We start from the raw sequence: 25,871 nt of genomic DNA on the forward strand, positions 1-25,871 counted from the left end.
GCCAAGGACAAGCTCTTAAAATCCAACAGAATCACAAAAGCAATCAAGCTGCTTCAGAATTGGATATCAGTTCAAGGAAAAGGAAATTTCCATCAAGGGATGTAGGTTTTCTACCATCGAAATAAAGTCAGACGGATCCTTGGGCCTTGAAATAAACCCGGTTGTGTTCTTTACTGCATCATTTCATTCCAAAATGGAAAATTCCAGGTTGATAAACATGTACATCTATGGGGGGGTAAGCACCTAAGATGAAGTTATTTTAATACCAGAGTTGTTCTAATTTGTGGGATTTGTGTAAATTAAATGTAGCCAAAGCATTTGCATTGAAATAAACTTTGATCTTTTGAGTGCAACACATTGATAAAAATTGTTGGTAGCCCTTGTTTAATTGAAGATAAAACCTCTGTGGTCACAGAAATAATACCTGTGAACATAGAGCTGATGTGCCTTGGCAAAAAGTTCAATCTTTGTCTCATCTGTCCATGGGACATTCTCCCAGAAGCTCTGTTGCTTGTCAACATGTAGTTTGGCAAATTCCAGTCTGGATTTTTAATGACTTGTCTTCAACAATGGTGTCTTATTTGGCCATCTAACATTAATCCACATTAACATTAAGTCCACTTTGGCTCAAACAATGACGGAAGGTACGATCTGACTCAATCTGACTCGCAATAGTCCTATGGATCCTACATTTCTGAATGATATGTGCAGCTGTAGTCACTGGAACATCGAGCTGCTTGGAGATGCACTTATAGACTTTGGCTTTAACATGTTTGTCTCTAATTTATTTAAATCTCCTGGACAACTCTTTCCTTCACTTCCTCTGGTTCGTGTTGAGTGTGGTACACACCATGTCACCAAACAGCCCGGTGACCTGTAGCCCTATATATAGGTCCCCTGGCTCTTTAATAGATTGTAGAAAGCTGCGAAGCTAATTACTGGACACACCTTGATTTAACAGGAACCTTTGGTCACATTATTTTCAGATACCATATTTTTTTCCCAGGATTTTTCAGCCAAGCATGAACAAGTGACAAGCTATTTCTGTCTATTGGGGTTTTTTATTGTATTTAACCAGGTGTACCAACAAATGTGTCCACACATAGAATTAGTAATGGTTAGAAATCCATAAGGTTTAAGGATTTTTTTAGGGGTTGTATTGTTTTTTACACATCTTTACCAATATGCTAATATTTGGAGGGCGCTGCAAACAAAGTATTGCTGTGGAAATCATTTAAGTTACAGTAAATTAAAAAGAAAAATAACTTGATTTATAAAAATGTAAAATATAATTATAATGGCTGATAATTTGCCTAATTTCTAATAAATGTCACCTTTCTATGGTGGATTTTTATTTGACTGGCACTTTAATGCAAAAGAATTTTGACAGGTATTAAAAGGGACTTAACTGTTGAAACAGCTGGAGACATTTCATTAAGCAATCAGAAACCCTTCATGTTTTAACATTGCTGTCTTGTTTTTTTTTTTTTTAAAGCAGTACAAATTAAGAGGAATTAACTAAAAGAGGCCCCTTGAGTCTCTTAGTCTTAGCTAAAATCAGTGAAATCGATTAATCCCATTTTTTTATATATTGCAGGAGCTGCAATGTATGCAGGATAGAAGAAGTTAATCAGTACTAATATAAAATTTGGTGAAAAGGTGTTAAACAAACCGGCGTCCTGGACACCAAACAACTGAAATACACAATTTTATATTAGTAGGCAGAATTTTCCAAGTCCATGAGCCTTTTAATATGTTGCAGGCATCAACGAGTTGTTTTTTTTTTTTATTAAGAAATGAAGTGATTCAGAACAATTTTGTCTTGGAAATGTTCAAAAGATGGTCATTGACTCCATCTACATGGATTTAGCTACAAAAAGGTCACTTTAGATATAGATGGTTGATTAGCATGCTGCATTGCAGCATATTCACAAAAAGTTAAGTGGAAGGAAAAAATGGGATTGAAGCAGGTGCACAGAAGGTGCACCTAAACCTTTGTGTTTAGGGGACATTTACAAGGTGTTGATTGTTTCTCTTGTTGGAGCTTCAGCAGTGACAAGATTTACAGGGATTTGCTTCAGAATGCTCCAAGGCTGTTTCCTACCATTTTTCCTTCCACTTAACTTTCAACTTTATGTTGGACAACTATGAAGACAGAAGTCTTCCCCATGCTCATGAAGACCACAGCATATTAAAAAGCCTATTCTTCTTAGTCTCATGTTATGTCATAAATTCAGTTTTCTTAGCTGTATCCCATAATAAACAGACTTAAAAGAAACAAACATCTCATTCAGTGTTAAATTAACTTGAAAGATAAAAAATATGTTGTTTTCTTGTGAGACTATCAGCCAAACAGCTTGTAAAATGTGAGGATTTGCAGCTTTGCTTTACCTGATTTTGGGTAGATTCTTAACTATTTATAAAGGGATATTTAATTTCTAATTATTTATTCAACTCTTTCCACATTCAGGGGTCCTGTTGTCTTACATAGTAAGGCAGTTTATTAAAAAAAGCTGGATTCCCTAATAAGTAGAAATCGCTGCAGCTAGTTACCCAACACAAAGGTAGATCATAATGCTGCAGGTTTTATTGGGTTAAAATGAACCAATAATAGAAAAATAGAAAATCAATTTATTGTGTATTAAAGGACCTCAGAAATGAAAAAATAAAACCCTGCGGGAAAAAATCTGAATAAAAAGGTTATTGTAGATGGTTTGGGTGAACCATTTCCAACTAATTCATTGGTTGTTTTTTAGGTTGATTTGTATCAGAAAGAACTATATTTTGTTCAATTGCTTGTTGAACATTTTTTTTCACCAGAAAACTCTTTATTAAGAACATCTCATTGTAAACGGTCAACAATTTGGCACAAAGAGTCATGAATTAAATAGTATAACTTGGTATAGATTTGAAAAACAATGAGCAGCTGAGACAGATAGACATCGAGGAAAGATAAAAAAAAAAAAAACAAAGTTTAAGAAATGACTTGTTTCACAGAAAGCACCTTTAACTCACCACCAAAGTATTTACACCTCTCCTTTAACCCCAACAACCCAATGCAGAGGGAGCAGCTTTACCAAGACATCCTGTCCATAAATATCTCAATTTCAAATAACATCATCATCACCTTCATCATCAATGCCAGCACTGATTTACACATTTTAAATATATTTACAGCTTTGTGTTCACTGCAACAATCCAACTGAGGATGTGTGGACAGATCCACAGCCCAGTCAGAGATCAGCTCCACTAACAGACAAGTTGCACTCTGGGTGACGTGGTTTACAGAGACTTGTGCTTCCCCAGCAGGCAGAGGCTAAGCTGCAGCAGCCCCTTCATCCACAGGCAGTGAGCCAGGATGAGCAGCAGCAGGCAGGCGCCGGCCGAGCAGTAGACCCCGATCACCGTGCTCTCCTCCGGCAGGAAACATTTGGAGAGGGAATAACCGCTTGAGGACACCGACGCCTGTGGAAAGGAGGAGAGATGTAAGAGATGGGGCGGTCATCATGTGAACAGCCTGGATGCGGTTCACAGTAACGACTAGAGGACGTCCGGGAGCAAATAAATGTGGAATTTTTATGTAGCCAACAGTTGAGAAAGCCAATTAAGCTGAGTAAATTATAAGATTTATGTCCTACATACATGTTACAGAATGAAACAGAAATGCAACAAATAAATAAAAGTCACAAGCAAAATTCAGAAAAAAAGCATAAACAACGTTTTACAAAATCAGATTGAATAAAAATCCAGTCCAAAAATCTTAATTTAAAAATACAGATACACAAACAAACAAAAAATTTAGAATCTTATAATAAAAGAAAAAAGAAATTCCTAAATACTTACAGTAGCCTGAGAGAAAATTAAATACCAAAAGAACAAAAAAATTATAATTATTTAAGACATTTGTAACGCCACTCCTCATGTTGATGTTTTTCTAAAAACCTAACCTCTAAACCATATATCTGTGTTGTTGGACTTTTAAGCTTCTTTCAATTGTAAGCTGAGCCGATCACATACTGTAGGTTTTCATGTTTGTTTTCACAGCATAGCTGCTTGTTTATCAGTCTCTACCTGCTCTTCTTATAAAAGCATACATTTCTATTTTTATTCTGTATTTAGATAATTTTTTGAGTAAAAATGTGATAAAAAAAGGTTTGCATAGATTTTATTTTTTGCAAGTATTTCTACAGCAATCAGTCTGTAAATATAGAGCCTGGAAAAACCATGGATGGATGGATGGATGAATGGATGGATGCATGAACAAATGTATAGATCACAAACAGCATTCACACCGTAAAACATGGTGGTGGCAGCATCATGCTGTGAGGAAGCTTTTCTTCTGCGGGGACAGGAAAGCTGGGCAGAGCTGATGGGAAGATGGATGGAACTAAATACAGGACATTCCTGGAAGAAACTTGGATAGAGGCTGGAAAAGACTGGGGCGAAGGGCTCACCGTCCAGCAGCACGACGACCCTAAACATACAGCCACAGGTACAATGGAATGGTTCAGATCAAGCACATTTCATGAGTTAGAATGGCCCAGTCAAAGTTCACATCTAAATCCAGTTAAGCATCCATGGCAAAACTTAAAAATTTATGTCTGCTGATGCTCTCCATCCAATCTGACTGTGCTAGAGGTGTTTCACACAGGAGTGGTCGGCAATTTACTCTCTAGATGTTGGAAGGTAGTAGATGCCACAGCAGGAGTTGCCTCTACAAAGTATTGATTGAAGCAGACAGGCTGGATACAAATGCATGCAGCAAATGTCAGATTTCTACTTGTTGAACATTTCACATCCATGTAGCATTTCCTTTCACTTCTAGCAATATCCCTTCAATGGTTATAATGCATCACAAACTAAAGTTAAAATGTCCATGCATTTTAAAACACTGAGAAAAGGTGAAAAAAATCTGCCATAGAAGAATGAAGCAGTAGACATTGGATTTTTTTTCTTCTTTTAATACAGTTTTACAAAAGTTTAGTACGCAATGCCATATTTAGACTTAGAAGCTGTTAAGTTAGGAAAAAAATATGTATGATGTGAGTAATCCTGCAGAGGCTTTCTGTTCTCCCACTCACCAGGATGAAGCTGGGGTTATTCCTGTTCCTCCAGCTGAAAGACGGCACGCTGATTTCTGGGTACTTGTTGTCATGGAGAACCTCACATCCGCTGTGGGTGTGTCCGCTCAGGATGAGCCGGGGCTTAAACCACTGCAGAAGCTAAAGAAGAAAGGGAGAAGAAAAAAAGGCCAAAACCCCTTGAGAAGCTGCTTCCTGCTCTCCTTACTCCTCACTTTCATCATGCTCTGCGTCTGCTCCTCAACTCTAATACTGCTGAACTGCATTTATCTGGATGAAAGGGAGACTCACCCGCTGAGAAGCCTCTTTGGACAGCACGTCATACTTCTCTCTGAACAGCAGGTGTCGCTCCTCCGGCGGTGCTGCATCCTCCCCTGTGCAGCTGGCGTCACTCACTCTGTACAGAGGGTAATGCTGGAGGACCAAAACAGCAGGCAGATGTTAAACATCTGTATGTTAAATGTCGGAACAAGAGAGAAGACCCCTGGCCCTTCTATCTCATAACCCTAACCGATTCTGCAGAAATCCACCACTCAGGTAGGAGAATCTAAAGATGGGGAAACCTGTATCACCGATAGTGCGCTCAATAGAGCTGGTCTTCATGGATGAAAAGCTACGTGGAGGATTCAACAAACAGGTGGAAGAAGACCAAAGTTTACATTTTATGCAAAGAAGAAACGTGACAATCCCTTTGAGAAACCTTCTCAGGGAAGATACATGGTGGTGGCAGCGTCATGCTGTGGGAATGCTTTTCTCCAGCAGAAACAGAGAAGCTGGTTAGAGCTGATGAGAAGATGGATGGAGCTCAGTGCAGGACAACGGTTGAAAAAAACAACTGCTAGAGCAGCGGTTCCCAACCCGGGTCCTCAGGGACCCCTGCAGTGCATGTTTTAGATATGTCTGTTCCAGCACACCTGATTCAGATTAGAGCTTCTCCTCTACAATCAAGTGCTGCAGAAACCTGTTAATCGTCCGTTTTTTTTTGTTTGTTTGACATGAGGTCCCTGAGGAACGGGGTTAAGAACAACTACAGTATGCTAGAGGCTGCACAGTGCAACAGCCTGAAGGTTGAGAGCAAGGCATCTGGGTATGTTAGAAAGGTCCAGCTAAAGTCCAGAAATTCAATTGGGAATATGTGACAATTATGTTCACAGATGCCCTCTAAATAATCTTGCAGCATTTGATTGATAAGAGGAAGTGGACACAAAGTTCCTCTCCAGCTTTGAAAGCGTTGCAGCCTGATTTGTAGACATCTTTGAAACGTGATTGGACCGTTGATATCTGGCTCCTCCAATCGCAGAAGAGACCTTGTCTATTTAAACTCAGCTCACCTGTTATAGAGCTGCTAGGATTTAGTTTTAGCTACACTGAATAACATTACACATATAAAACATACAAATATGTTTAATTAATGAAATATATATTAAATGCAGTACTTCTATCTAAAAAGGATACTGTCAGGTTTAGGCTTTTGACTAAGAGTTTGGTAAAATGCTTTGTTTTAATTGGACATGCATTATTCTAAGATTTTGGCTTCTTTTGGTTTTTACAAATGTTTGTTTGTTGCTTAGATAGTAAAGTACTTTAATTTCTTTTTGCCTTGTTCATTTTCATCAGTCTGTGGTTTTATTTTTTTAGGCGTAACGTTTGTTCGGTTGTTTTTATTAGGCCTAGTACTCTCATTTTGTTCTGTTCATCCTAAATCCTCAACTGAAAAAGCAATAAAAGCAATACATAATTTTTGTTCCTAAACCTGCTGAAATGTTTAATGTAATGTTATTTCTCTTTTTCCCTGGCTGAGCTGGGAGGTTAGCAAGTTCTTCTACAAAGCTTCTAAGTACAAATGCCTAACTTGCCTAACCTCTATATAATATATTATAAAAGTAATTAAAAATCCTGTATTGATCCCAAAAGGAAAATAAATCTCATCAGAACCAAATGGATTTATTTTTCTTTTAGTTGTAACATCGCTCCTGGTGAAACCTACAGGGTGTAGGTCTATCGGCTCGAAATGTATTTGTTTTTGGTTTGTTTGATATGAGCGAGATGCGGATTTTATTTTTATTTTGTTATATTTACAGTACATGAAGAACTACAGAATTTTTTTTTCAGATTATACATAAATAGATTCATTAATTCCACAGGGGAAAAGGAATATTTTCACGGTAACAAGCAAGCCGTTTTGGTATTTACTAGTGCTACTGAATATGTATTCCTGATATCCGAAAAACCTTTTTTCATTGTCTAAATGACCATTTCAAACAAAATGACATTCTCCACATCTAGAATAAACATTCTGGTTGTCTAGGAATTAAATTCCAATCTCCACATTTCTAATATTACTGGTCAGGATTTCTATTATTTTAACTATGAAGAAATGTTTTTCTAATATCAAAAATACATTTTCAGTAAAGCTGATAAATGTCAGAATTGCCAATGTATAAACATTTGTAGATATATGAAACTTAATTCTTATTATAATTTTTTTTTTTACTTTCTTAAATTGGTATCAGGTACAAAACAGTAATTTAGAAAAAAAATTATTACTGTTAGGTTATTTATATATTATATATTATATTTCATATAAACTTACGCATAACTTGAGCAACCATCTTATCCTTTGCCACCTTCGTCTCCTTTGTAGCTGTAGCACAGTTTCTCTGTCTTTTAAACACTTTCTCCTTCTTATTAGATTTTTTTTGCATTTCTGCATTAAAATCTCTAGCTCCAGTGGGGTTAAATATGCACTCCTGTTGCCTGTTGTCATGGTGACTCGTCAAATCGGTGCTCAACTGAAAATTGCTTTTCAAACTTGCGCACACGTTTAACTCTGAGTGGACCTAGTAAAATGGAATGAATTAATTGATAGCAGCCGTTGTGAAACCAAACACTCAGATTTTCCGACTTTTGGCTAGATCAATTCAGAGTTGAGGATTTTAATCTGAATTTGTTAAACCTGCTTCGACAGACCCCCGGCATATAAAAGAATTCCCTCAGCATAATGCTGCCCCCACCATGTTTCACCATATTTTCATTATTTCTACACAATCTGGAACTTAAGTATTTTAAGTTTTGCTCTCATGTAATCAGATTATCTTCTAAATGTCTGCTGTACCCTCAGAGAGGCCTGTGACAGACTTTAAACAGGACGTCTAAAATATTGTATTAAAAACAGGTCTTCTACAGACCACTCTTCCATAAAGAGATTAATGCATCCATGGTCTCCTCTGTTTCAGCCACACAATATTCAGATAAATTACAATGAATTATAAGACAGCAAAATATTTTCTTAAGCTCCTTTTATTTTACCAGATATATTTATCATTTAATCATCATCTCCTCTCTGTGAATGAATGAAATCAAATCTCTGCATGCAGCAGGTTTAGAGAATAGCCCAGCTTACCTGCAGCATGATGGGGGCGGTGGGGGGATACGTCTGTGAGCCCCCACATTTCTCTGTCTCTTTGCTGTCAGACTGCGACTTCTGCACAAGATAGACATTCAGAAGTTGGTTTGTACTCATCAGGTCTGATCTTCACAGACTCTAAATAAGAGGCACTAAATTGCACATGTAATTTTTTTTATACTCCATGCAATAAGTGGATGTGTTTTGGGGGATCTGCAAAGATTGCTGCACAAATGTTAAGACATGCAAACTGGTTTGGTTGCACCCAGTAAATTGAGCAGATTGGGTGTTCTACTGGCAGTTTGAGAGTGGCTGTAAAAGAAAGATGAGGTTCACAGCCTAGAGGTAGTACTGATAATTATAAAGAAAGTACCATATTGGCCCGAAAATAAGACAAGTTTTTTTTTTTTTTTTGCGTAAAAAACGATGTGAAAATGTGGGGTCATCTTATAATTAGGGACTAATCAATTATACAGGCTGACAGTTGTCAAACACAGCAGCAGAGGGCACCATTTTTTTGTAAAGCCAGTGACCTCATGGTGATGAGAAACTGTGGCTGGGGTCGTCTTTCTATCACAACAGAGAAGAAGTGACAAGAATGCTACAAATGGAGAGTAGCTGCCGAGAAAGGAGTGGATCAAAAGTCAGACAAAGTTGACATTTGAGGCGGACTTTTGACGCCAATTTTAAAATTAAGGTGGTCAACGCAGTGGAGGCATCAAAAAGCTGTCAGGCAGCAAAGAGATACGGAATTACAGAGTGCAATGTCAGAATATGGCACGTTCAAAAGGTTGTAAAAATGCAAACAGCAAAAGAAAAGCTTATCAAAAACTATCAGAGCTGCAGGGAGAGAGTAGGAGTGACAGCGTGCGCAGCGAGGCAGAGGACTTCTGAGAGTAAAAGCCTCCTGCAGGTTTTTGAGACATTCTGTGAGCATAGTTCCGATTTCATTCGAGTCGCAGTGTTTCTCAATAAAAAAAATAGTTTCTTTAAACAAAATAAATGTTCTTTATCAGTCTCTTTTTTTTTCTTTGGTCTTTTTCTTTTTTCCTAAAAACTGGTCCTGGAAAGTGGTCGTCTTATAATCAGGATATATCCTATATTCGGGTCAGTACGCTAATAATAATAATTATAGTGCAGCTTGTATCTCTTTAAACAAAGAGCTCTATACAAAAGTAAAAGAAAAAAAAAATTGTGAACTGTCTGCTGAAATGGAAACAAAAATCACTTTGCTCCTTCCTTAAAGATCTGCTTTGAACCTACAAACACGTTTGCATCTGTTTTAAGACATGGGAACCTTCTGAAGATCATGCCCTTAGTGTTCGTCATCACTTTTACCTCTAATTGTTCCAACCCTGTAAAATGATGCCATTTACTGTAAAAACTGCAGGAAAAGAACAAAACACCCCGTCTGCTTCATGGACTGAAAGTACTGCAGGATTATTATCTTTTCTTCACACTTCTTGAGTGCCAGCAGCAAAGAGTGAGCAGATTGCTGATGCTGTGAGATATGTGGCTTTCAGGAATTTGTTCTCACCTGAAGCGAGCAGTTGAGGTCCTTGGAGAGTTTGATCAGGTCTTTTTCCACTGACTGGCAGATGGGACAGCCGTCACCGTGCAGGGCCACGCTGTTCACCAGCAGGAAGCTGCAGACAGGCGGCAACACAGCAGCACAAAGGTTTTATTCTGCATTGATCTGCAGTTTAGGTTTTTTAGGCTTTAGAGGAAACTGTTTTCTTAAATAGATTTTAAAAGTCTAGGTTCCTAAAAATGATGGACGGATTGTTTTAATAAAGCAAGATTCAGACCGTTGGATATTTAAAAATGTTTGAATGCAGAAATACTTTTTTCTTATACATTTTTATCCAGACCTGGAAAACCCTTCAATGAAAAAGCTGCAGACGAACAGAACAGTGGATGATAATGATCCTCTGAATAGATGCCACAATAAATGACCCCTTTTCACACTGACACATCGTTTGCACGCTGCTCTGGTGCAATTCTGTGAACATATTGATCAAATCTACAGCAGCAACAGCTCCACCTAAAACATTATAACTCAATCCTTAGCAACTTTTTAATGCAAGTAATTTTGATCTATTCATTTCAATATGAAAAGCTTAAAGGAAATCGTTTTTTTAACCTATTGGTTAAAAGCTAAAAACAAACTAGAAATTGCACCATAAGAGTTGCATATAGTAACCTTAACCCTACAGAGGTGTGTCTATTCCTCAAGGCATGTGATACAGTCTGCAGGGAACGGGACAATGCTGGGAAAACTCAGCAAGGTCTGCTTCTTTAAAAGGAATCAGAGCTGCAAAATGCACCTATGCAGCAAAAACACAGGGGCACCTCTGCAGCACAGGCGATACATGAACCGGGCAGAGATTCCAAGCTAAAAAACACACAGAGGGCAGAGGACAACTGTTTCGTTTCTCTTTAAAGCAAAAACTAGGTAAAGATTTGGTCTTTCTTTACCATCTGATCTGTTCAGCCTTTATAGGTGAGTCAGGATTCACCCGTGGAAAGAAGCAGGTGCTGATAACAGCCCAGGATGAGGCTGGTACTGATGTGGGTGACAGCTTTAACATTTCCATCTGTCTGGTTATCGTCTCTAAATGCTTCACTTTTTAAAACTTTGGTAATATTTTTGAAGGAACTGCCACTTAATGCTGAAATCTTTTGTTTTCATCATGCACCGTGTCTTAACCTGGAAAATGACATTTTTTTCAACTTCCTACAGGTACATGATCAACCTCAGCACAGGAAAATCCTTTATCTAAGGCCAGCTCTGTCCAAGCATGTCCCCTCAACCAACCGCAGGTGATGAAAGACAGAGGGACTCATGCTAATCAGCATCCCTATTGGACAATGCACTTCTGCACCCAGTGCACTACTTTTGTTTTAAATTTCACTTGCAAACCATGAGACTCCCACCAACGTGTTTCCAGTTCTGAGTTAGATTTTTGTCCTGTGCCTTACACATCTGGAATTATAATCAAGATATTTCAGTTACTTTGAACTAGTCAAAACTATATTTTTTAAATATCCCAATTATTAAATATCCCCCTAGTGCTGTCACTGAGCTATTCTTACAGTTGCCTGCAGACTTTTGCATGGCTGCAATGGTGCTGACTCTTCTTGACAAAGTTGTTTCAAAATGCCCCAATATAGAAAGAACTCAGCAGTATGGGATGTGCGGAGAATAACAACTTTCTGAACTCTAAGGACCCATTTCAGTTTAATTATAAGTTTTTTCATATATTTAAACTTTTTATGTTGAAATTTTGAATTTTTCTTCAATAGCTTCTCCTCTCCGCTCCTCTCATCCCTTCACCAGTGTTGCCAACTTCCCAGCAAGAAAGGCCGCTATTGGCTGTCCTAACCTAGATAATGCCTGTCGTCCAATCAATGGTAAATAGCTTCACTTCGATGGACCTGTTAGCATAGTTTTAACTCATTCATTGCCAGCATATAGTCTAGCTTACTTTAAATTATCCAATAGAAGCAAAACTGATTTTCTTATAAACAGTCTATGTTATAAAATAAATACTCTAAATGAATATTTGAAAGGTGAATAAAATTCTTAGATTTTATACAGGCTTATTTCATTTTCAGGGTAATTCTTATGTATTTGAATTTGTTAGTAGTTTTTTTTTTCAGATTTTGGAAATTATTTCAGCTGTTTCAATTTAATTAATTGAATTTGAATAAAAAAAAATCTTGACTTGAAAACATTCAGATATTAATTTGTAATGTTTTATGAGGTTTTTTTCAAAATCTTAAGAGATTAATTGCCAAAAGACTCTACAAAGTAAAATCAAAGAAGTGTCCTACCATGACTATGAAGCTGATTACAGTGGGAAATGAGTCCCTATGTATATAGGAGCAGTGATAGCCATGCCAGTCCAGGGACTGACTGCAGCTCTACTGTGAGGTGCCTTGGTCAAGTTAAATGGCCAGTGTACCTGACATGTAACAACCATACCATGCATAGTGCTATAGGTTAATGGAATACATTAATTAGGCTATGTATACTTCCAAACTACAAAAAAAAAATCCACCAACCCCCCTTTTATTTATTTTTTTTTACAACTCGACTACCGATTGAAACATATTTGACTGCGGTAGTACTTTGTTTTCCATTTTCAAAATAGAATAAAACACTAAAAATCCATTGCACAGAGAGCATTATCAATTGCCTATTGACAAGTTTGTCATAAAAAAAAAAAGGTTGATTCAAGAGCTAAAAGTGGCTTCCAGCCTGCTGAGTCACATGTTTGTCCTGCAGCATTACATGTGTGTTTCTACTTCCTGCCACTCACTTGACTCCCTTTTTGGTAACAATCCTTGTGGAGGAGGCGTTGAAGACCTTTTCAAAGCGCTGCAGCTTGAACCAGTCCATCCTGCAGGGGAGACACAACAAGACAACAGATAAACTGAGTGTTAGAAACCTGCTGCTAAAGCCTGTCACGTCAGCCTTTCATGGGCTGTTACATAAGAGCCGTGGCGCTTCGCTCCCTGCTGCACGGATTGGAATCAAAGCGTCTAAGAGCAGCCGCATGCCGACATAATCCCACATCTAGGAAGCACATGCGTCAAAAATTCATCTGCGAGATTATTTTCTGCATAAGTTGGCACTTCCCTTCTTGTAAAACATTTACAACAAGGAGAGGAAAGCATAAACACAACATTCTGGCAATATAAAGCAACAAAAAACAACCATACTGCTTTAAAATGATCAAAACCACATGAATTTGAACTAGAACCGCTCCGATAGCTGGATTCTGACATATACCTCTAAATAAAGTAATATTTTTTAGTTTACTTAATAAAATAAACATTACTTGGCAAATTTATTAAAAAAATGGCAACAGATAAACGGCAAAATACTGACTGTTGTTTCTAGAGCTTTTTAATTAAGGTTTAGCCAAATGTAGGCAATACTAGAGAACTATATATGTTAACAAGTCAGATTATGATAATGCAGATTAAACAAAGATTTCAATTTAAGTCAAATAAAGGTTAAATAAAGATTTTAATTCTAATCAAATAAAGATTTAAGTTAGATGCAGCACACAAACATTTGATCACAAATTAACCAAACACGTCAGAACTGGACGATTTTTCCACAATCAGCACCAAAACTAAGATTTCCCACCGCATATCTGGTCACTGAAAGCATCAAATAGAAAATATTTTCTCTTGCGCAATTTGAGCTTAATAAAAACAAAGAATGTGCTTTGATTCATACAGTTAATGAGGATTACATTAAGTTTCCTTTAGACTTTTTAACATTTCTTCCTTTGATTTCATTGCACTTGATTTTCGTTTTTCTGGCAAAATACATTTTCAAGCACAGAATTTAATAAGAAAATAAAAAAAAATAAGAAACTTTCTAGTTTTATTGTGTAAAAGTTGCTCTCAACATTTTCCCACACTTATATAATAGATACTGTATATTTTTACCACCCCCCGCCCACTAATACCTGGCATGCCTGCCAATAGAAACCGCAGCTCGTCTTCATAGACAGATGCTGACGTTTTTCAGCTAAGCTGCAGCTCCTTATTGGTCTCTGCAGTCATAGTGAAGGCAGGATCAGAGCCTTCTAGCAACTGTGCTGCCCCACCAGTTCAGTTAAGCGTTCAGCAACACAGAGCACCCAATAAAAGTGTGTTTTTAGGAGTAGAAAGATTTTCTTCAAATAAAGCAGGAAAATCATATCACATGAATTGTATTGCCTCTATCAAAAACACTTTCAAACCAACACCGGCCATCACCCTGCATTTTCCCTCCCCATCATGACGCATAGCGGTGGTAACATCATGGTGTGGGGAAGCACTTCTTTTAGCAGGGACAAGGAAATTGGTCAGAGGTGATGGGAGAATTAAAGGTATAGAGGAGGATGTTCTTTTTGTGGGTGGATCATCAAAATAAGTGGTCCTACTAACTGTCAATCATTCTGGTGATACGTTTACATGTTCGTCCCCATTTCCACTTACCGGTGGTGAGTGACATAGTGGAAAAATTTCAAATCTTCTTTTGGAAAATAAGCTTGTATGAGTGATGCTAACAGCAACTTTTAAACAGAGCGTGCACGAGGAGAAATGGGCTCTGCATACTCTCTCACATGTTTAATAAGCATTCCCTCTCGGGAGCAGGTACAGGCTGCGAAAAAAAAAAGAGAGGGCCGATCTTTTCAAAAATCTGCAAAAATCCTTCACTATTGTCATGATTGGACCCCCGTAGCTTATGTGATTACACACTTCATTCACCTGCCGTTCCCTCCCCGCTCTCTAATTATCATCCATCTTATTCACCTGGTGCCCCTGCTATATAGACGGTTCAGCCCAGCTACTGGGGCCAGATAATCATTCTTTGTTTATTTGTGTTATGTATTCGTGTCAGTTGTTCATGTCTGTTTTCAAGTTTTAGTTAAGTTCCTGGTTTATGCCCTGACTCTTGGAGGCCTTTGGATTGAGAGGGTGTTAGTGTTTGTCTCCTGTCTCCTGGTCATGTCGCGTCTCTTCTCCGCTAAGCCCTCAGGGTATTGGCTTAGGGTGCGGGGGAGCTTCGGTTCTGGTCCTTCTCTGCGGACCCCTCAGGGTTTTGGCTCGGAAAGCAGGAGGCCTTTTTTAATTCCCGTAAGCCTGGCTCCAAGGTGGAGACTGGTTCAGAATTCTGCAGTAATTCCGGTACCATGTCTTGTCTCTGTCCCTCAACCAATGAGCCTGCATATCTCCATCGGTACGTGTCTGTCTGAGCATGCTGCTGGAGTCATGGAACTTGGAACCTGCCGGAACACTCTGTGAATTCCTGGGACCCTGGATGTTCCTGTTCGGATCAGAATCCTTGGTTGGGCTATGGACTCCTGGATCTCGGAACTGTCCGGTTCTGAACTGTTTCTCTGACCTGGATTTGTCTCCTGCCTGCTCACTGGGGTTGCTGCATCGGGGACACTTTGGACGGCTCTGCGCTGCATCTTGTTTGGCAGTCCATCAGCTGGATCTTGCCTTCCTTGGACAGGATGGACTGAACTGTTAAACCAGGTAAGTGACTCACACGAGTAATCATCTCCTTTCAGATGGTCGCGGTCACTTACCTGTATTTCTCTCTCAAGAGTGCCAGTGATTGGGTGGTGCTCCGCCCCCCTGTAGCTTCTCTTTTGTTTCTGTCTTTATCATTTGTCATTAAAAGTTTTGAAACTTCCCATTGTCTGACTCACTTGAATACTGGGTCCATCTGTACCCATTTTCTGACACCTATAATTTTAATCGGGCAAGCAGGATAGAAACCCTTAAAAGACATCCAGAGTTACATAGGAATTGTTTCAACCCAAGCATTTTTGATAGGTCTAGTCAAAGTTCAGACCAAAATGTGAGTTAGACTTAGAAAACACACAAACACTGATAGACAATCTTAATCAAACTTAATTGAGTTTTAGCTTAATTAAAGATTGTTGCTAGATGTGCAAAGCTGGCAGAATCTTTCCTCACAGATCTTCCATCTGTAACTGGAGGGAAAGCAGGGCTGAATACAAACGCCTTCCCCATTTTGCAAACATTTTCCTTCAGCATCACAATTATACACAACAATAAAAGCCACACATGAACTATGTCCTTTTCTAGGCCTGTGTATTAGTTTTAAAAGCGGAGCTGGGTGTCTTTCTGAAAGCACAGAGGCTCTGTAGGTCCGCAACGGTGGAAAGATCCCTGCTTGGCTAGACCTTTGTACAGCAGGGCTGATGTTAAAGGAACCTCAGTCATTGAAGTCCTTTGTGTTTTTTAAAGGAGTGTAAAGCCTGTGTGTTCTCATTCCTCCAGGTGCCTAACCCCAAGGCATTATCTGACAGAACTGTTCTTGATTAGCTCACACCTAAAACATTCCCCAAAGCTTTAAGTAATGTTGACAAACTTGTCTTATCTTCCGTTTTTCCAGTTCTACAGCAGAGAAAAAAATGCTACACTTTTTCTGAGGCTTCTGACATTTCAAATATATTTCTACCAAACAAGGAGTGTTTCACTGTTGTCAGGGAGTGCAAGCTCTGACCGGTGCAGTCTTTAATTCACAAAAAGGTGATCAACAGCTTTACTTCACAAAAGAAACACAGCGAAAATAGAGGCATTGTTTGCTTACTCATAATGGAAACCAATGTCGTGATTGCCGACCAGCACGACCAGTTCTGTGTCAGTGGAGTGTCTGAACATCCTGTGGAAGCGGCGCACGTCATCTTCCCAGTGCTGCAGAAAAGGAGAGGAAGAGGATTTAGATCAGGGCTCTAATATGAAGAAAAAAATCACCTGAGAGATTCTTAATAAGATCCCCAAGGAAGGTTGAGGTGGCTGCTATGAGCCCCCCCCCCCCACAACAGGCCCTTAATTACATCAGGGGTTTAAAGTTTTATATGATGAGGCTCTAATTGGACCTGAGACGCTGCTTTTCTATTAGAGCTGAAGCTATTAACATATGAGGGGATTTATGAGGGAGAGGAGTAAAAAATACTGTTTATCATCTCATACATGTTTAGATTACTGGCTAGAAAGAGCATAAAATAAATCATAGAAGTGGTAAACTATTAAGATCTTTACGTTTCTAAACCATCAAGCTTTGATTTTTCAGTTGAGGTTTACCAAAAGTAAACAAAATCAATTTGAATACTTTGTTTGAAAACTTACAGCTATGAATCTCTTATAGTTGTGAAAATATTTTGTTCATGTTTTATTCACTAGTTAAATGGATTTTTTTAGTAAAACAAAAAACAAATTCTTCTTTAAAAACTTCATGCACAGATATGCTTTTTTATACTTCTCTAAAAAGCTAAATATGGACATGATTGTGCTTTATGGGAACTTTGGTGAAGCAGAAGTATTATTTTGAAAGTTCTGTTAAATTTACTGTAGATATTTCTGCAATTCTTATGCTAAAGATGGATGAATGGATAAAAATGCTACAAAAAAAGACACCAAACAGTCAATAAAGCAATAATCTTCAGCTGCTTTCACTATTTTCAGAGCTTCTGTTGCAAATTTTAGACTCAATTTTCGTTATTTATGTGCTATATAAACTAAAGAAGAGTCAGCTTGTCAGGACATACTGTAATTATAGATCAATCAAATACTGGTCCAGTATAAACACACCATGCAGCCTTTAATGCATGTTTTTCATTTGTTTTTTTCTGCTCCAACTTGAAGGATTAGGATGTTCATCCTATTATTTTACCGTTTGAATTAAATAAACAGCCATCCCAGTGTGCAGAGATGGATGCAGGCTGCAGATGTTTGCAGGAGACCCTGCAGTCTGTGGGCCCAAACGGTACCAGAACCTCTTGTTTGGATGCAGATCGTCCACATTATGTGGTAGTTTGATCGTTTTCTCACAGATTTTTTATTTTTAACAGCATCTTTAGTTGAATCCTAAGCAGTGGTGCTGTATTGCGGAGCTGAACATGGAGCTCTGTTACCTTCTGGGAGCTCCACTTGCCTTCGTCGAAGATATCCCCGAGAATAAAGACTATTTCGGGCTTTAGGAGCCAAAGCGCGGTCTGGAAAGCCCTCTCCATCTGCCATTCCCTGCGTTTGGACACAATCCCGACGTTATTCGGTGGATCGGTGGCTCACATCAGTGATAATTAAAGGGATGGATAAAATGGAGATGGTACCTCCTGAGCTTGTCGAACCAGTGGCCCCCCACAGCTCCGAGGAGATGGGTGTCTGACAGCACCATGGCGCGGAGCGCCGGCTCTGCGCCCTCCCCGCCCCGGGCATGGCTCAGCTGCGGCCAGGCGCACTTCAGGATGGTCGGGAAGTAGATGAGATACTCGCAGAAGAAAAAAGAGCCGCAGACCACCGAGAGAAGCAGCGCCGCGACCACCGAGCTGCCGCTGAACTTCAGCATTTCTCCGCGGATCGGTGCTCGGGATGCCCTGAACCGAGCCGCCCGTGAGGCATCTCTTCAGCTCAGCCCCGCTTTCCTCCCGCAGACCCGCGGGGTTTGTTTTAGGATGCCCAAGAAGGATGCTCTGGTTAAAAAAAGACCAAGCAGTATCTGAAAAAAATAACTAAATAAAAATCTGGTTTTGTGGGGTTCGGTGGGGTTCGGTGGGGCCAGACAGAGAAGGAGGTGAGTGGAAGTTGAGTAGGGCCACCGCTCAGTGAGGGAGACCGCAGCGGGCAGCATCAGTCAGCCTCTGTTTGGCAGCCTTTCAACGGTCAAGCTGGAATCAACACTTCCGGTTAGAGGTTTCCAAACTAAAGCAGCTTAATACTATTCTACGGAAAAAAGAACAGATTTTTGAATTTTATTTCAGTTCAGTATGGGTGAAAAGTCACAATTCTGACTTTAATCTCAGAATTTTTACTTTAATCTCAGAAATCTGTTTCTCCCCCCCCATAATTCTAACTTTAATCTCAGTATTCTGACTTTTATCTCAGAATTCTGACTTTAATCTCAGAATTCTGTCTTATTTTCTCAGAATTCTGACTTTTTTTTCTCCTCAGAAATCTAACTTTAATCTCAGAATTTTGACTTAAATCTCAGAGAATTCTGACTTAAATCTCGGAATTCTGACTTAAATCTCAGAGAATTCTGACTTTAATCTCAGAAATCTGAATTTTTTTCAAAGAATTCTGACTTTTTTCTCAGAATTCTAACTTTAATCTCAGTATTCTGACTTTAATCTAAAAATCCTGACTTTTTTCTCAGAATTCTGGCTTTAATCTGAGAATTCTGACTTTAATCTTAGAATTCTGACTTTAATATCAGAATTATAACTTTTCACCCACATTAAACTGAAATAAAATGTAAAAAATTTTTAACTTTTTTTTTTTTTCCCAGTGGCCCTATTCTTCTTCCGTACTATTGAAATATCATCCAAATATAGTATTATTTTGAAGCAGCTGGGTACATATATGTTAACTAATTTCACAATTTCTTTATATTCTATTTTTTACATAACATTATAATAATAATGGAAATACTAAAAAAGAAAAAGGAATTTTCTAATAAATTGACAGAAGTTTTAAATACACAAAAGCCATTTTACTGGTTTGCTTTGCAACAAAATTAAAGCATATACTTTTCTTTGTGAAAACTATAGTGGAGGATGTGTCTTGGTGGATCATCAAAATAAGTGGTCCTCCTAATCGTCAATCATTCTGGTGATATGTTTACATTCTTGCCCCATATTTCCTGTCTTTCTGCATTTAAAACATGCTATATGGAAAAATGTGAATTTTTAACATCTGTGAAGCTTTATTGCAGTTATTTATTTTTTTGACAGTAAGTCTCAAATGTATCATTTAATGTAAAATGAATGTTACAATAACTAGAGCATACACAGAGACACACAGGTTTATTTTTCATAAAGTCCAAATAAACTAGTATTAGCAAAGAGTCCATATGAGTATAAAGAAACCAGGTTTGTGAATTGTTGCCGGCCAAATAACATTGTTGATGTTGTTATTACAGATAGATTAAGGTCTAACATATGAAAACTAGTAAACCTTTTTTTATCTTTAGTTGTATCTATTTAAAAAAATAAAGAACACAATTTGTATATCGACCTGCAAAACAGTGGGTGCAATTAACAACATTCCACAACATATTTAAAAACGAAAATGGGCTAGTGTTGAGGCTTTTACTTTGAAATAATACCCAATTTCCGGTTAAGCTCATTCTCACATATAACAGCTTGACTGAGAGGACGCAGAAAATATATGAAACCATTTTGAATAAAGGATTTTTAGAGGCTTAACGTGATTCTGGCTGTGATGAAAATGTTTCTGCTGGTAAATAATAATGTGATCAGGGATCAGTGGAGACAGACAGATGGAAAGAAGGCAACAGCTATGGGACAAATGAGATTAAGTGATTTAGAGAAGGAATCTCATCAGCAGCAAACTGCTTATGAGTGCAGCCCCTTGGCCCTAATGACACCCGTCTAATTGTGTCATCAGAGGAGAGTTAGTGGCTAAACTGGTCGATTTGGCGAGTCTCTGCCCATTCATTTCAATAAGACCCTTTAAACATCTATCGCCTAGAAAATGTAAGATGTGATACAAAATAGGGAAGCAGATGAGTGAAAAGCTGAAGCATATATGGAACATGGATGAAGCAGTATGTTTGAAGACTTAGAGTGCATAAGGTTCTTTTTCACCCTGTGTTGCACATTTTGTTCCCTAACAATCACAAACTTCGCTTTAGATTATTCAATATTTCACCACAAAATAGTGCATAATTTTGAGGTGAAAGAAAAAAATAGGAAGTTTTTATTTTATTCATTAAAACATCCCCCTTGATAGTGTGGTTTGTTATAAGGTATGAGATAATATTCCAAGCTTTGTGAGTCTATAAGTACTCACCTATCATGTAGAAGTGGAAAAAGGATGGTGCAGTTGCAAAGCTTATCGAGACATGGCTATCCTCCTGAATGACATAAATCAAGATGGGAACTCTGGAGTAGCTGTAGAGATGTATAGCTCAGGTGGGATTATCAATTAACAGGACTGCGGTTTGAAAAGAGACTTTGCAAATCTGCTTGTTGGTAAAATGAAAGCTATATATGACGGAAAACCATCAAAACGTTCTGGAAAAAATGGCCATAAGTCATGTGGAGGGTGCATTTATTCAGCATGGTTGGAGCAGAACCAGGGCAAACCCACAAAAAAACTTTTCTGAAGCAAGGTTTCCTCTTCTAGCAAGACAGCAATGCAAACCATAGAGCCAGAGCTTACATCTTTGGGTATAAATCAAAGTAAGTTAGAATGATATAGTAGTCCAGACCTTAATCTCATAGAGAACTGAAAAAAGATATTGCCTCTAGATTTGAAAATCTGGTAGATCCATTGCCAAAAAAGCTGCAGAGTTAGAGCTGTATTTTAAGATATATGGCAGAATCTAGATATACTCCACTACATGTTGGAGGTTGTGATGGTAAAGTGACGAAAATGTGGAGAAATTTTGCAGCACTTTAAATGAAAGGGAGGAAGAAACCTTTTATTTTTTTCTATCCAGATGGGGATCAGCATTATCCACCACCTTTAAAGGATATAAAGAAGGATCTGCATGCACTGACTTCAAACTGAACCAAAGTCTTTTTGCAGCTGTAGGACAGATGTATAATTCTAAGGACTCTTATGTCACCTATTGGCTTTCCTTATATAAATGATGGAAGTGCCTTTGGCTGCAGTAAGATCTTCCTGTAGGTCTTTGTGAGTACAACTAAGCATAACACCAGCTGTTATTCCTCCATTTATTGGAGCCGCTTGTTCTGTTCTGTTTTGCTGTAGATTCAGAGAAAGTTTAGTCGCAAGTGAAGCAGCTGTTAAGCGTTGTTGAACTGTTTCTGAAAGAAAAACATGCAGCTCTTGTTTAGGTGCATCTCTGTTGTCAAAAAAATATATCGTTGATAGGGACGCCATTGAACTTAGAGGTGTAAAGCATCCACTTACCCCCCCTATTTTAACGTTTTTACTCTGGTGACCAAAATTAAATCCAAGTCATCCTAAAATTATTGTCTGTTTTATTAATTTTGTGGTTTAATATGGATTGCAAACATGAAAAATTGGGCTGGTATTGATATCCGACATAATGGACTTAATGGCCGATAGCCAGTATTTACCAATACTGTACCCATTATACATCCCAACCTTTCTGACAGTGAAAAAAAAAAAACCCTGAGTGCTGACATTGCTTTATTTGCTTCAGATAAACACCCATAATCCTTTGCTGCGACACTATCCGATCACCCCTCCCCTCCTTCTGAAATATAAATCAGCAACTTGATAGAAAAGAATATCGGTTGTTAACATCGGCCCAGTTTTCCTTGTCAGGCTGATAAGCATATCTTCACTCCAGGAGGCTAATGCTAGCCTGAAATTTCTCCAAATTTGAATCACCTGACTCGATCTGTCATGCCCAGATGACAGAAAGTTGTGTTGAATATTCACAAACAACCCAGAAATCAAGAGTCAATAAGAAGATGTTGGAATAGTGTAATTGTCCAAAGAGAGAGCAGCTTTAAAAGAACCTAAAGAACCTCCAAGCATGTTGGTGGCAGCATCATGCTGTGGGGCATGTTTTTCCTGCTACTGGTATTAGGCAGAGTGGATGTAGATCAAGACAGAATCAATGCCTTCAAACAACTCTTTACATACTTTGTTTATTATATGATTTTTTTTGTTGGTTTTTTCAAAAAATCAAACCAAAAAACATGCATTCAGCTTTTCCTAACTACTGTTTCTAGGCTCTAATCACATAAACAAAGACAAAACCTTGGCTGTGTGCACAATCACAGCCAAATAAATTCACCACCTCCAAATTCTTCAGCTCTACCAGAAATCAATGGCCAGGGAATGAAAGTTGGACTTTTTTGTCATATTTCTGCATTGTTTATTATTGTAGGTAATGAATTACCACAATCATAATATTTCTCTGTCTATTTTATTTCTTATGTTCTGTTATTTTTGCATTTTATTTTATACTTTAATGTCCATGTTAAGCATTTAATTCTGTGTTTATTAGTCACCCCCTTTCAGTTTCCCTACACAGCTGCTCTTCATTCCTCTGAAAAGACTCAGCTGGTTTCATGTCACTCTAAACTCCTCCCCAGTGTTTAAGCTTCCTGGTTTCTATGATTCCCTGCTAGTTTCGGCCTTTGTGATGTTTGAGTTTCTATGAATCTGTGGACCGCTCAGCTTTAAAAGAAAAACCACATCAACAACAGCAAAAAACAGTTATTTGAGGCATTAACAGATAATTCACTGACATTCTGCATGTTACATATATGAGATACTTAGGCAAGCTGTTGGTTATCTTGATACAGCATGTAGGGGCGCAGTATGGAGTGTTGGGGGGATTAGGAAGATTCTAAGGGCCCATGACTGAGGGAACAGATATGGCTATAGTGCCACACCCACATCATTTGACATGGTGATAATAAATAAAACAAATGAACAGGAAAATGTGTAAATAAGCAGCAGGGTGGAAAAAAACGTCTGCGGCTAAAGAATGCAGCGCCGCAAGAAAACAAAGTCTGGGTTACAAAAAAGCGCAGAAAGACGAGAGAAGGAAGAAAGGTGTCCAGTATGGGATCCAGTTTTTCAAGAAAGGTTTTTTACCTGAATAGTTAAAACTAACAAAAGATTATTAACCTGTTGAATAAAATAAGTTAGCTATCTGCTGGCTACACCTGCTTAATTAATTCTTCTTAAGATCAGAGGGGAATCCCATCATTAATGATGCCGACCAGCTGGGTACTGACTACTTCCTTATATTCTGTGTTTCTGTAGCTAACACAATATCAATGTCTTTCCTTCACAGCATGTACATGCAGATAAACTCGGAGTCTGTTCTGTTCTCCCAGTGATAACTCTCCTCTTCAAACAATGTGTGTGTGTTATGTGTACTCTTCCTGTAGTGTGTGTCCCTGCTGATCTATATAAAAAAACAACAGTTGTAAACCTGTGAACGGCCTAATTTTATGTCTTGCTTGTTTGCTCTGGTGCTTTTTAATTCTTCCATTTCACCTTGCTGGGGTTTGACAGTGGAGCAGTTGTTTGCTCTGCTGCTTTGCAGAAAGATGGTCCTGGGATCAGATTGTGACCTGAGCTCTTTTTGCATGGCATGATTTTCCTGTGCATTTGTAGGTTCATTCTAAGCCCTGTGGTGTCCTTTTTTACAAACCCATAACATGATTTTAAATTAATTTATTACTCTAAATTGACATCAGTTATAAGTATTTGTGTGTCTTTTGTTATTTTTTTTGTCTTCCGTTGCTCCCGGATAGACTGGCTTGTCCAGGTTGTCCTCCTCCATCTACTGTATATACGAACCACGCCCTTAAAGGACAAGCACACTAGATAATGGGTGAATGTGTAAGCCATTCATTTTTGCACTTTAGTTCTGATCCAACATCACCAAATATGAGACAGTTGGATGATCCAAATCCAACAGACCAAAAACCCTCAACAAACTTTAGAGCTCGATTGAGATCTGCCAAAAAGACTGATTAAATATGCAAAGATCCTCATAGCTCTCAAGGTTTAACTCATTCAATTTGAAAATGTTTTTTCAGGTCTAAGGATCAATGTAGTGATGCCTGAATAAACTTTAATACTCTCCACTCCCTAAAGTGAGCTGTCAGTTAAGCAAGAGTAAACATTACAGGCTTTGTCACAATATTTCTCCCTCCCTTTTCATGCTTGAATCTTTCAAAAAGGAGTTTTTTGGGTTGATCTGACCTCCACAGCTTAAACTCAGCTCAGTATCGGGAAACAAAAGTGAAGGTGTTGCAGTCCATGAATCTAAGTTTGGAGTAATGCCTTGTGGCTGTTCTTACAGTATCAGCCATTTATAACATTAATTGCACTTTTAAAACTAATAATCAGTTGTGCTATCATTTCAACCTGGATAGACTCAGACGGGGAAGAGATACAAATAGAAAAAGTTTATTCAATTTATTTGCAAGTAACACAGTCAGATTGGTTACAATTTACTATCTAAGGAAAACCAGCTGATTGCAACGACTTATTGACTCGAAGGCAATCCCTCACATCAAGCATGCCTGTAGCAACAGTGGAGAGGAAAACCCCCTTTTAACAGGAAGGAACCTCCAGCAGAACCAGGCTCAGTGGGAGCGGCCATCAAGATGGGATAAAACAAGATAGGATCTTTGGTGTTGGGCCACAGCAGAAGCCTTGGCTTGGATGAGTAACCTATGAGGAGGATTAGAGTGGTCTCTTTCCCCTGGGGCCTGAACACTGCTGGTGGAATAACCTTGAGAATGAGAGGGTCTAAGAATGGGCTATGAGAGAAGGAGGAGATGGTGTGGAGGTGGGTTAAAGTTCAGCTGAAGCCCTGAATGGGGAAGCTGGGCCTTCATCTTAATGAAGAGCATCTTGAGAAATGATTGGCTTTGGAGAGGGTGCGGCTCCTCGTTGATTGGCTGAAGCCTGAGCGTGGGATGTCAGAAGGACTTCCAGGTTAAACTTTCACTAAAGCTTAATATCGCTAGCATTTGAAAAAAGCTGTAAGGCTGGTTTTCTTCAGGCTTTTAGCATCACTCAGAAGAAGTAAAAATCAGGTGAGCTCCAGGTATCTGAAACAGAATACACCTGTCCTTCTCTTAAGCTGCACAGTATGTAACCTATCCTGAAAATCCACAATTACAGCAATCATTTTGCAGACTTAAGAGCAAGTAAACCAGGAACAGTGAAAAAAAAAAATCTTTTCATTTTGTGATCATTTGGTGAGAGTAAATTAAAATATAAAAACAGAGAAAATTCTAATATTTTATAATGAAATTTCTAGATTAAACTGAATTTAGAATCTAGAAACACTGAATTGCTGATTCATGGCTTCCTAGTTTCCTTCTGTATAAAATATG

General features: G+C 38.4%; 1 protein-coding gene across 4 annotated transcripts; it reads right to left on the reverse strand.

The window, feature by feature from the left end:
* Positions 1-2,695: 2,695 nt before the first annotated feature.
* mppe1 (metallophosphoesterase 1) lies at positions 2,696-18,660 on the reverse strand. 4 transcript variants are annotated; one of them, XR_001481744.1, is made up of 10 exons: positions 18,147-18,660; positions 17,949-18,057; positions 16,625-16,728; positions 12,813-12,893; positions 10,025-10,133; positions 8,485-8,565; positions 5,373-5,495; positions 4,901-5,222; positions 4,293-4,844; positions 2,696-3,465 (listed from the first exon to the last, which is right to left on the reverse strand). XR_001481744.1 is itself a non-coding variant. In XM_015391541.1 (9 exons), exons 1-9 carry the CDS (start codon positions 18,380-18,382, stop codon positions 3,283-3,285), a joined length of 1,167 nt encoding a protein of 388 aa, XP_015247027.1. In that variant the 5' UTR covers positions 18,383-18,659; the 3' UTR covers positions 2,708-3,282. The 4 variants fall into 4 exon arrangements, 2 of the variants coding, with proteins under 2 accessions (XP_015247027.1, XP_015247028.1); XM_015391541.1 differs by lacking the exon at positions 4,293-4,844 and having other exon boundaries at positions 2,708-3,465; positions 5,082-5,222; positions 18,147-18,659; XR_001481743.1 differs by lacking the exon at positions 2,696-3,465 and having other exon boundaries at positions 4,041-4,844.
* Between the last annotated feature and the right edge of the window lie 7,211 nt (positions 18,661-25,871).

This window comes from Cyprinodon variegatus, unplaced genomic scaffold (genome assembly GCF_000732505.1).
Source record: "Cyprinodon variegatus isolate N-32 unplaced genomic scaffold, C_variegatus-1.0 Scaffold545, whole genome shotgun sequence".
NCBI classification, from domain to species: domain Eukaryota; kingdom Metazoa; phylum Chordata; class Actinopteri; order Cyprinodontiformes; family Cyprinodontidae; genus Cyprinodon; species Cyprinodon variegatus.

What these genes read in the sequence shown, in the direction of transcription:
- mppe1 (XM_015391541.1), bottom strand. Translation starts at nt 18,382, where the DNA reads ATGCTGAAGTTCAGCGGCAGCTCGGTGGTCGCGGCGCTGCTTCTCTCG. An exon ending in TGGTTCGACAAGCTCAGGAG is followed by an intron (nt 18,058 to 18,146) that starts GTACCATCTCCA and finishes GTCCAAACGCAG; the next exon opens with GGAATGGCAGATGGAGAGGG. An exon ending in CCGCCCCCATCATGCTGCAG is followed by an intron (nt 5,496 to 8,484) that starts GTAAGCTGGGCT and finishes TTGGTCCTCCAG; the next exon opens with CATTACCCTCTGTACAGAGT.